At 48.0% G+C, this 11,691-nt stretch overlaps 1 protein-coding gene across 6 annotated transcripts in view; it reads left to right on the top strand.

The window, feature by feature from the left end:
- The window catches only part of IL1RAP (interleukin 1 receptor accessory protein), a 106,947-nt gene extending 95,458 nt beyond the window's left edge, over nucleotides 1-11,489 (top strand). For 5 of the 6 annotated variants that reach the window (XM_081862429.1, XM_081862430.1, XM_081862427.1 and 2 more), the window contains one exon: nucleotides 10,380-11,489. In XM_081862429.1, the coding sequence (XP_081718555.1) occupies nucleotides 10,380-11,110 (731 nt within the window). In that variant the 3' untranslated portion in view covers nucleotides 11,111-11,489. Of the gene's footprint in view, nucleotides 1-657; nucleotides 2,872-10,379 lie in introns of those variants that run through there. The other variant, XM_081862432.1, reaches the window with a different exon arrangement.
- The last annotated feature ends 202 nt before the right edge of the window (nucleotides 11,490-11,691 follow it).

An 11,691-nucleotide genomic window follows, 5' to 3' on the forward strand; every position in this document is an offset into this window, starting at 1 on the left:
CCAATGACCCAACGATCAGGGATGGTGTTAGCTGGAGTCCAATTAATATCCTGCTCTGGGGTGAAAAGCAGTGTTTGGCCGGGCAGCCTCCTTACATTTTGCACATGCTCCTATGTCTGTGTTTATGATGCTTATTGATGCTGAAAAAGCCTTTGATAATGTCTCATGGGCCTTCATACTGAAGGTCCTAGAGGAGTTGAATTTTGGAACAACATTTATAAGAGAAATAGAAACTATTTACTCCAGGCTAGAGATTGATTATTAATAATACCATTACTGAAGAATGCAACCTTATGAAAGGAACAAGGCAGGGCCTCTTTCTCCGCTATTATTTATATTAGTGTTAGAAGTCCTGACGCGTAATATAAGAGCCGATGAAAATATTAGAGGAGTAAAGGTAGGCAATAAGGAATTTAAATTGAAAGCATTTGCAGATGGTTTAGTAATTACGGTAGAAGACCCAGATGTTTTGAACTGCAGCTCCCATCAGCCACAGAGATGGCAGCCCCCAAGATCTGGAGGGCACCAGTCTTTCTTAGGGGCTAGAAACTTCACAAGGAGGAAGCTGAGAACTCACAGGCTCCTGGGCTCAGTCTGCCTGCCCCAACCTTCCCTAACCCGCTTGGTGTGTTTTCTTCCCTCCTTGCCCTCTGCCAGTTGTCACGGATGAGACCCTGAGCTTCATCCAGAGGAGCCGCCGTCTGCTGGTGGTGCTGAGCCCCAACTACGTCCTCCAGGGGACGCAAGCTCTGCTGGAGCTGAAAGCGGGCCTGGAGAACATGGCGGCCAGAGGGTCCATCAAGGTGATCCTTGTCCAGTACCAGGCCATCAAGAAGAGCAAGGTCAAGGAGCTCAGGCGGGCAAAGGCTGCCCTCACCGTCATCAAGTGGCAGGGGGAGAAGTCCAGCTACCCTCGGGGAAGGTTCTGGAAGCAACTGCTGGTGGAGATGCCCGTCAAGAGTGGCCGCACCAAGAGCTCCGGCCAGGAGCAGGACTTTGCCCAGCCTCCTCTGGCAGATGTCTGAGGACAAGGGGAGCTTGAGACCCAGCGCTGGGGTGGGGGAGAGGTGTAGCTGGAGAGCAAGGGTTTCTGGGATGGAGGGCACCCTCTCTCAAATCCCAAGGGCCCGGCTGCCTCTCCCCTCCAGCGCCTGACTTGAGCCTGCCGAGCCTGCCTCGGTTTCCCTTCAGACGCCAGCCCACAAAAGCCAAATTGTTTTTCTACTGGAGTGAGTCAGTATCCTTCCAGGTTGATGTGGGAGCAATGAGGTCTTGCCCACCCCCCAGTTTGGCGCAAGAGATCTCGAGGGCCTCTGAAGGCCATTCTCCCTGCCTTGCAACCGATTCCCTGGCCTACAGACCCACTATGATATTTTTAAACTCTGCCAGGGTTGGTTGAAAGCCCCCACCGCCAGGAACCCAGAATGCAGAGCAGGTAGGGAGTTTTTTGCCCCGTGAAAGCAGGGGGCTGCATTTCCTCACCTACCCACCCTCCTGTTGAAGCAGCCGATGTAGAATCATAGAACTGCAGAATTGGGGCCCAAGGGTCATTTAGTCCAACCCCCTGCAATGCAAGGATGTGGGGGGTGTCTTCAGGTCAAAAGCCCCATTCTCTTTCCTGCATCCTAGGAGAGTGGGTGTTTCCTTTTCCTTCCACCATTTCTCATCAGCCTCCTTTTGCTCCCATCTCCTCTAGAACAGAAAGCCATGTTTGGAACGGTATGTCTTTTTTTTTAACCCCCATGTTCAGTATTATTTCTCATGCCATCTGCCTCTAATCTGCCGGGAGAGTCACACGGACAAGTTTACATAGAGTTCTTGCTGGTGAGCCTGGGAGAACAGCCCCACAGGGTGGGATTTTCTTTTCGTTCTCAGATTTGATGGAAGCAGTTTTCCATCTTCTGACTTAATTCACACAAACACACACACAGAAACCACAATGCAACTGGCTGTGGGATTCCAAAGCCCGTTTACGCAGCTGTGAGATCTCCATCCCTGAACTCGCTCCGACGGCAGGTTGCATGTTCGGCGGCTGACACCAGCAAGCCAAAGAAGAACCATGTGTGATCCTTAACCACAGAGACACAGAGAGACATCTCAGGGTTCCCGATTCCTTTCTCTCCCACATCTCAGGGTCTGTGGCCAACAGGAGGTGCTTGCCTTCTGTGGTGGACTCAGAACATCCTAGAGCAAAGCCATTTCTAGCATGTGCATCATAAAAGATAGGTTGAGCAGGTTGTGCCTGAAACACCCCAATGACATTTGACCTCTGGGCTGCTGTTTCGGGAGACGTGGTCTTAAACTTCTTGATGGAGCAAAGATTTAAACTTGGTGCACGGAGTCTAAACCCATTACGTGCCCCAGTCCTGGACCATGCATCTTCTGAGGTGGGTGTTCTAGTGAATGAATTGGCTCTTCCAAGCACCCTTGCAGTTAGACACTAGCCCGCTCACCATAGGCGACTAGGGCTTCCACACAGGCGAGCAAGTGGGCTGGCAAAGATGGGGCAGAGTCCTCCAGAGCCCTCTTCCATACCCTACAGCGGCCTGTCGGAGGAGAGAAGCCCTGCCCTCCGCTCTGCCCAATAAAGAACTTTGATAGTACTCACGGAGTTGGAAGGGACCCCCAGTGGTCATTTAGTCCAACCCGCTGCAATGCATACATATCCCAAAGCAGCTGGAGGGCAAAATAAGGTTGGCAAAGAGGTTGCAGTTGAGAATCCATCCATTCATCTCCTTTTGTTGCCATTTTTGTTAACACTTTGCCAGTTCCCCACCTCCCTTTCCTTATATCATCTGCTTTGAAAAGTGACCTTGTTTTAATTTTGTTGCATTCAGTTTGCATTGAAATAAAACGCTTATTTTGATAGTTTTCCTTTTTGTGCTTCAGTTCATTCTCCATGTCTCATGTGTGTGTGTGTGCTCCTTCCTCCTCCACAACCCCAGTTTATTTTCCCCATTCGGCCATCAAGAGAGCGGTCTGCGATTAGCCAGGTCTCAGAAGTTCCTTTGCAGGAGTCTTGTCACAACGAGTAGGAGCTGAGTTGGGTCACACCACCCCGGGCTCAGATGGGACTGATGTGTCCGTGAGGCAGTAAAATTCACAACCCTTCCCCAAGGAAGCGGATACATTGGGTGGTCCTCAGCCAAGACTCACTTCGAGGTTGCCCATTGAAATAAATGAGCATGACTCAGGTCCATTAATCCCAATGAGTCTACTCTGAGTAAGACCTAAGGCCACCCACTAGGAATATAGTAAGATGCTTTGCAGTGGGTTGTCTTGTTTGGCAAACACTTGTAGCCAAATAACATTCCTTGAACACGGTTTTAACAGTGAGATAATAGTAGTAGTAGTAATAATAATAATAATAATAATAATAATAATAATAATAATAATAATAATAATAATGTGGTGGTGGTGGTAATGATGATAATGATGATTTATTATTTATACCCCTCCCATCTGGCTGGGTTTCCCCAGCCACACTGGGTGGCTCCCAGACAGAATATTAAAAACATGATAAAACATCAAGCATTAAAAACTTCCCTAAGTGACTGTGGAGGCCAATTCTGGATCCACACATCCTTCCACAGTGAGGACATTGGTTTCCGAGCAGGAGTTGATCCCAGTGAGGGTTTGCCAAGTGTGCCTTCCTCTTAGCACGTTTCTCCCTTGTGTCCTGAGTTCGAGTTTCTTCAAAGCCCAGGACACCTTTGGTCAAGGCTGTTCTCCAACTGGAGCACTCGCAGGCCAGTGTTTCCCAGTTGTTGGTGTTTATACTACATTTTTTAAAATTTGCCTGGAGGGAGTCAACATGACCAGTCCAACAAAGTTGATGTTGAAGAATCATTGCTTTGACACTGATCTTCACTTCTTCCAGTACACGGGCATTAGTTCGCCTGTCTTCCCTAGCGATGTGTAAAATTTTTCGGAGGCACCATTGATGTGGGTTGTAGCCAATGCTAGTCCCATGAGGAGCAAACCCACCACAATTAATAGGCATTTAAGGACAGAGCACTGGGTACCACTTGGCTGGTCCTTGCCCCCCCCCCCAAGATAGCCTTCTGCTCTCAGAAGACAGTGGAGGACCATGTCCCGTCCCCAGTGGTCAAGTCTTGACATCTTCTGTGCATGGAACAAGAGGTGTGGGAATATTAAGGATAGTAAAGGTAAAGGGACCCCTGACCGTTAGGTCCAGTCGTGACCGACTCTGGGGTTGTGGTGCTCATCTCGCTTTATTGGCCGAGGGAGCCGGCGAACAGTTTCCGGGTCATGTGGCCAGCATGACTAAGCCACTTCTGGCGAACCAGAGCAGCGCACGGAAAGGCCGTTTACCTTCCTGCCAGAGTGGTACCTATTTATCTACTTGCACTTGACGTGCTTTCGAACTGCTAGGTTGGCAGGAGCTGAGACCGAGCAACAGGAGCTCACCCCGTTGCAGGGATTTGAACCACCAACCTTCTGATCAGCAAGCCCTAGGCTCTGTGGTTTAACCCACAGCACCACCCGTGTCCCCGTTAAGGATAGTAGGAAAAAGTATATTGAATACGTATTATCCTTCCTTCACTCACGCTACTGAGTGATGTAGCAGAGCAGACTCCCCTTAATATAGCTGGAATCTAGTTTGCAGACTTGTTTAAATCTCTTAGTTAAGATTATTTCCCAGTGTCCCCTTTGATCCCTCTTAAAAGAATAAAGACATCAGAGTCTTTCTAAGTAAAGTAACAAAATGTTTACTTACATTTCAGCTCACGATTTGTTCCCGGAAAGGCAGGCTTTACTTAATAGTTACACAAAGAAACTGTGAGTTGATCTCATATGGAGTCTGAACTCATGTGCTGCTGGCTGAGAGCCAGCAGACAGCAAAATTACATTAATACAACAAAATGGCTGCAGGAGAGCAGCATGACAGCAAAAGAGCAAGACAATAGAAAGACAAAAGTGACTGAGAAAACGACTGCGTGACTCGGCTCTTTGATGGAGTCTGCCAGAGCCATGCCCATCTCCCAGGTCACATGCAGAGGGAGATATTCCATACCAGTGGAACAGGAAGTTACAATGAATGAATGAATTTTTATTTGTGTCAGCCATTGGCCATAGCAATAAAACAACAGTACAATATCCAAAGAATAGAAATAAAACGTCAATCATATAAAATACATTTTAGGGGTTTGAATCAATAGTCAAATAGTGGACCTTATTCTGACTGCCCCAGCTAATAACCTTGCAACCTTTGCTGTCACCTGCTCATCTTGATCTGCCAAGAGAAAGGACACAGTGGCAGTGGCTGGGCAACCCGGAATGGACAATAAAAGAGGGGTGATAATCTCATTCCTCAAGTCTTTATAAAGAGGGCAAGCCAGAAGGGCGTGTGCCACCGTTTCAGGACTGCCATCTCCACAGGACCATAAGCGTTTTCATGTGGAATCTGTTGGAATCGTCCCTCAAGTCCAGCCGAGGGCATGACATTCAATCTTGCGAGAGTAAAAGCATGTCTATATTTTAGAATTGCTAAGTTATGCAGATAGGGTACCAGAGAGTCAAATTGGGAAGGTGGGAAATAGTCATACCACGGGCAGAATTTCCTTATTGTGGCCAAGTTGTTCTGACACTTGATATCATTTCGGCGCTGACAAATTAGACTGTTTGCCTTACTAAAACCCAACGTGAGTAGCTGCTGTGGTGATAAACCACAAGAGTGAAGTTTCTGATAGACAATTTTAGTTTCCCTGACTGGATGTCCCCCTGCCTGTGCCCACACTAGGGAAATAAGGAATGTTGCATTTGACTTCATCAACGGATTACATCCCACAAGATGAGGTCCTGAGCCTTCACCTGTTGTCAGGATCCCAGAGAGCTGGTCACCTCAAAAAGGATACTGTGGAGTTAGCAAAGGTTCAGCACAGGGCAACCAGAATTATCAGGCAGATGGAGGGACTCCCCTTGGAGGAAAGGTCTGGGACTTTTCACTTTAGCGATTGCCCTTGGGGTCCCTTCCAGAGATTCAGCTCTCGGACAAACATTTCTCCGATGAAAATAGGGGCATCAGGAAGCTTCTTCCGTGTCTGATCTCCTGCACACATTTTGTTATTGTTTAGTCGTGTCCGACTCTTTGTGACCCCCTGGACCAGAGCACGCCAGGCACTTCTGTCTTCCACTGCCTCCCGTAGTTTGGTCAGACTCATTTTTGTAGCTTCGAAGACACTATCCAACCATCTCGTCCTCTGTCGTCCCCTTCTCCTTGTGCCCTCCATCTTTCCCAACATCAGCTTCTTTTCCAGGGAGTCTTCTCTTCTCATGAGGTGGCCAAAGTATTGGAGCCTCAGCTTCAGGATCTATCCTTCCAGTGAGCACTCAGGGCTGATTTCCTTCAGAATGGAGAGGTTTGATCTTCTTGCAGTCCATGGGACTCTCCAGAGTCTCCTCCAGCACCATAGTTCAAAAACATCCATTCTTTGGCGATCAGCCTTCTTTATGGTCCATCTCTCACTTCCATACATCACTACTGGGAAAACCATAGCTTTAACTATACGGGCCTTTGTCGGCAAAGTGATGTCTCTGCTTTTTAAGATGCTGTCTAGGTTTGTCATTGGGACGCAGGTGGCGCTGTGGGTAAAAGCCTCAGTGCCTAGGACTTGCCGATCGAAAGGTCGGTGGTTCGAATCCCTGCAGCGGGGTGCGCTCCCGTCGTTCGGTCCCAGCGCCTGCCAACCTAGCAGTTCGAAAGCACCCCCGGGTGCAAGTAGATAAATAGGGACCGCTTACTAGCGGGAAGGTAAACAGCATTTCCGTGTGCGGCTCTGGCTCGCCAGAGCAGCGATGTCACGCTGGCCACGTGACCCGGAAGTGTCTCCGGACAGCGCTGGCCCCCGGCCTCTTGAGTGAGATGGGCGCACCAACCCCAGAGTCTGGCAAGACTGGCCCGTACGGGCAGGGGTACCTTTACCTTTACCTTTAGGTTTGTCATTGCTTTCCTCCCAAGAAGCAGGCATCTTTTAATTTTGTGGCTGCTGTCATCATCTGCAGTGATCATGGAGCCCAAGAAAGTAAAATCTCTCACTGCCTCCATTTCTTCTCCTCCTATTTGCCAGGAGGTGATGGGCCCAGTGGCCATGATCTTCATTTTTTTTAATGTTGAGCTTCAGACCATATTTTGTGCTCTCCTCTTTCACCCTCATTAAAAGGTTCTTTAATTCCTCCTCCCTTTCTGCCATCAAGGTTGTGTCATCTGCATATCTGAGGTTATTGATATTTCTTCCAGCAATCTTAATTCCAGCTAGGGATTCATCCAGCCCAGCCTTTTGCATGATGAATTCTGCATATAAGTTAAATAAACAGGGAGACAAAATACAGCCTTGTCGTACTCCTTTCCCAATTTTGAACCAATCAGTTGTTCTGCACACATAGATGTGGCTATAAACATCTTCACCTGTCACCTTCATCCAATTAAAACCTCTCCACCCAATCCACCTCACAGCATTGTTGTAAAGTAAAAAATGTGTGAGGGAAGGGATCATTTGCAACAATTTCATCAATAACCTGCCATGAGTCCTTGTCAGGGAAAAGAGTTGGAATAATAATAATAATAATAATAATAATAATAATAATAATAATAGAAGAAGAAGAAGAAGAAGAAACTGTGAGAATGATCAGGAACATTACTAAAGGGTGAATCCTTACTTCTGAGTAAATATGCTGAAGTTTGCAGTGTCAGGCTGCCCGATCTTGACCCAGTTACATGGGAGCAAGCTGCATTGAATACAGTGGGACTTACTTCTGAGTAGACAGTGTCAAGCAACACTTCCCATGTTCCCTAAGAAATAGCTGGTTTCGGAAGCATTGCAATGTAATAATAATAATAATAATTTTATTATAATTTATTATTTATACCCCTCCCATCTGGCTGGGTTTTCCCAGACACTCTGGGCTGCTTCCAACAAAATATTGAAATACAATTTAAGAATTTACAGTGGACTGGTGACATTTCCCACCAAAATTATAGGAAGGGCTTTGTATGCCAGCGTCACAATTTCCTTCATTTGGTGCAGGAATTTTATTGTCAGTATAAACAGGGCTCCGTTTTTTCCACCTACAGACACAGACAGAAACCACTTTTAATTGTTTTCTGAGAGGTGGAGGGGAAAAAAAAAAGGAAAATCAGAACATTCTGGGATCAAATCAGAAACTGGGGTGGCTTCTGTAATTCCAGGACTGTCCCTGGAAAATCAGGGAACTTGGAGAGTATGCAATGATTCTCTGACTAGAACCCACTGCTCCAAATGCTGGAGAAAATGCCTATATATATAATTATAGAACTGGATGGGACCCCAAGGATCATCCAGTCCACCCCCTGAAATGCAGGAATCCACAGCTGTACCATACGGGGATCAAACCTGCAACCTTGGCGACAGCTGCAAGAATGCTTTTTGCCCAGGGGTGGAAAGAAGAGAAAACTCCAACCAGAGAAGAATGCAGAGTCAAAATAATGGACTGTGCCGAAACGGCAAAAGTGATGGGGAGGCTAAGACATCAAGATGACAAGAAATTCAATAAAGATTCGGAAAAAAATTATTGAGTATCTTAAAGATCACTGTAAATATCTGAAGATGTTAGCAGGGTCGATTTAATACTTGGAATATAATTTGATAAGGTTAAATGTGGGTTTAAATAAGTGTGGGTAAGTATAATTACATGCAGTAAGGTTGAAAACGAAAAGATAAATGTTGGAAGCTGGGGGGGGGGTAGTCAGGGGATTCTGAGAATCCCACTACAGTGGTACCTTGGTCCTCAAATGGCTTGGTACTCAAACAACTTGGAACCCAAACACTGCAAACCCGGAAGTAAGTGTTCCGGTTTGCGAACTTTTTCCGGAAGCTGAACGTGCTCTGTTTTGAGTGTTATACTTCTGATTTGAGTGTTACACTGAGGTCTGTCTGTTTTTGCTATTTATTTTGCGTTTATGTTTTTGCGACTCTTTTTGTTTTGTTTTTGCGACTGTGTGGAACCCAGTTCAGCTACTGATTGACTGCAGTACATTGTTTATTGCTTTCATTTTATGGATCAATGGTCTCTTTAGATAGTAAAACTCATGTTAGATTGCTGTTTTAGGGGTTGTTTTTAAAAGCCTGGAACGGATTAATCCATTTTGCATTACTTTCTATTGGAAAGTGCGCCTTGGTTTTGGAACGCTTTGGTTTTGGAACGGACTTCCGGAACGGATTAAGTCTGAGAACCAAGGTACCACTGTACCATCCAATTTGGGGGGTATTGTTGGTGCTGATCGAGGACCACAAAATTCTCCTCCAAATTTATGCCACCTCCAGAATTTTTGCCTGAATCTAACATCTCCCAGGCATAAAATCTGATGAGAAGTCACTGGGAAAAATAAAAATTTGGGTGGGTTAAGGTTCCTGATTTTTTCACTGCTGCAATAAAAACTACAAACAGCAGGCAAATTTGATCTTCCTCACTAGTCTGGGAGATGGCCAGGCCTTCAGGGTGCCATCATCCAAAAGACAGGGCCAGATACTCATGGAAAAGCCGCCCACATGAATCCAGCAAGAGAAATAGAGTCACACATGTCTGTCCTTCGAGCGACTGACAGTTCACACTTGTGGTCCTTGCTATTATGCTCTGGAGCGTTTTGAGTGTTGCACTTCTGATCTGAGTGTAACGCTTAGATCTGTCTGTTTTTGCTATTTATTTTGCATTTTGGTTTTTGTGGCTCTTTTTGTTTTTGTGACTGTGTGGAACCCGGTTCAGCTACTGATTGATTGATTGTGTGACTGCAGTACATTGTTTATTGCTTTCATTTTATGGATCAATGCTCTCATCAGATAGTAAAATTCATGTAAATTGCTGCTTTAGGGGTTGTTTTTAAAAGTCTGGATCGGATTAATCCGTTTTGCATTACAGTGGTACCTCTGGTTACGTACTTAATTCATTCCGGAGGTCCGTTCATAACCTGAAGCACCACTTTAACTAATGGGGCCTCCTGCTGCTGCTGTGCCACCGCTGTGCAATTTCTGTTCTCATCCTGAAGCAAAGTTCTTAACCCAAGGTACTATTTCTGGGTTAGCGGAGTCTGTAATCTGAAGCGTCTGTAACCCGAGGTACCACTGTACTTTCCATGGGAAAGCGTGCCTTGGTTTTGGAACGCTTTGGTTTAGGAACGGACTTCCGGAACAGATTAAGTCTGAGAACCAAGGTACCGCTGCAATGTATAAATGTGATTCTGTTTAAAATGAATGTTATTTCTAAAAAATGGGGGGGAGGGAGGAAGAACCTCCAACCTTGGCAATATCAGCTCTAACCAGCTGAGCTATCCAGGCTGATATGGGTGCAGAGCCCTGACTGCCCTCCTTTCCTCTCCCGCTCAGATACCACAGAAGCCATTTTCGACTTCATCCAGAGGAGCCGCAAGATGATTGTGGTCCTGAGTCCCGACTACCTCCTGGAGAAAAGCATCAGCATGCTGGAGTTCAAGCTGGGTCTCTTGTGCCAGAACAACATCGCCACCAAGCTGGTGGTGGTGGAGTACCGCCCCCTTCTCCGCGCCCACCCCAACATCCAGCAGCTGAGGGAGTCGGTGGCCTTCGTGGCCTGGAAGGGAGAGAGGTCCAAGCGCCCCGGCTCCAAATTCTGGAAAGCCCTGCGCTTGGCACTGCCCCTGAGGAGCCTCAACGCCGCCAGCAGCTGCTCCTGGAACGAGAGCTGCTCTTCCCACTCAGACATCAGCCTGGACCACGTCCAGAAGAAGAAGGGCCGCTTGAAAGGACCGGCCGAAGCGCCCGGCTCCCGGCCGAAAGGCCTCCCCGTCCAAAGGGGCCTGGCGCCGCTGCCCAGGTCAAAGGCCAAAGACCACGCCAAGCCCTTCCTGGCCTGCCGCTGCTGCGTGGCCTATTGCAACGAGAACCACAAACTCGGGGGCCATGGGCGAGGCGGGGCCAAGCCCAAACCGGGGCCACAGGGCCACCGGACGCCCACGGGAGAGGCCAAGGGGCGGAGGTTGCAGAAGAGCGAGAAGCCATTGCAGCAGCACCTGCCGTCGGCGCTGAGCCTTCGCCACTACGCGGACTTGTCAAACAACAATGACTTTTACATGCTCTAGGTGTCCCTCTCGCCCCCTGGGCATTGGGGTGAGGGGAGAGGAGGTCTCCCATGGGTCGAGGGTCCATGCCATTGGGGTGAGGGAGCCGGCACAAGGGCACAACGCTCTGTGGGATAAGTTTGGAGCCGTATTAGGAGGCTGGGGCTCCTGTTCCATGAGCCTAGGTAAAGGTAAAGGTAAAGGGGCCCCTGACCACTAGGTCCAGTCGTGACCGACTCTGGGGTTGCAGCGCTCATCTCGCTTTATTGGCCGAGGGAGCCGGCGTACAGCTTCCGGGTCATGTGGCCAGCATGACTAAGCCGCTTCTGGCAAACCAGAGCAGTGCACGGAAACGCCGTTTACCTTCCTGCCGGAGCGGTACCTATTTATCTACTTGCACTTTGACGTGATTTCAAACTGCTAGGTTGGCAGGAGCAGGGACCAAGCAACGGGAGCTCACCCCGTCGCAGGGATTCGAACCGCCGACCTTCTGATCGGCAAGTCCTAGGCTCTGTGGTTTAACCCACAGCGCCACCCACGTCCCTTCACGAGCCTAGGGATCCCCCAAAATGCACACACAGATCAGGCAGCTCAAATGTCAC

Source organism: Podarcis erhardii, assembly GCF_964252035.2.
Source record: "Podarcis erhardii genome assembly, chromosome: 5".
NCBI lineage: Eukaryota > Metazoa > Chordata > Lepidosauria > Squamata > Lacertidae > Podarcis > Podarcis erhardii.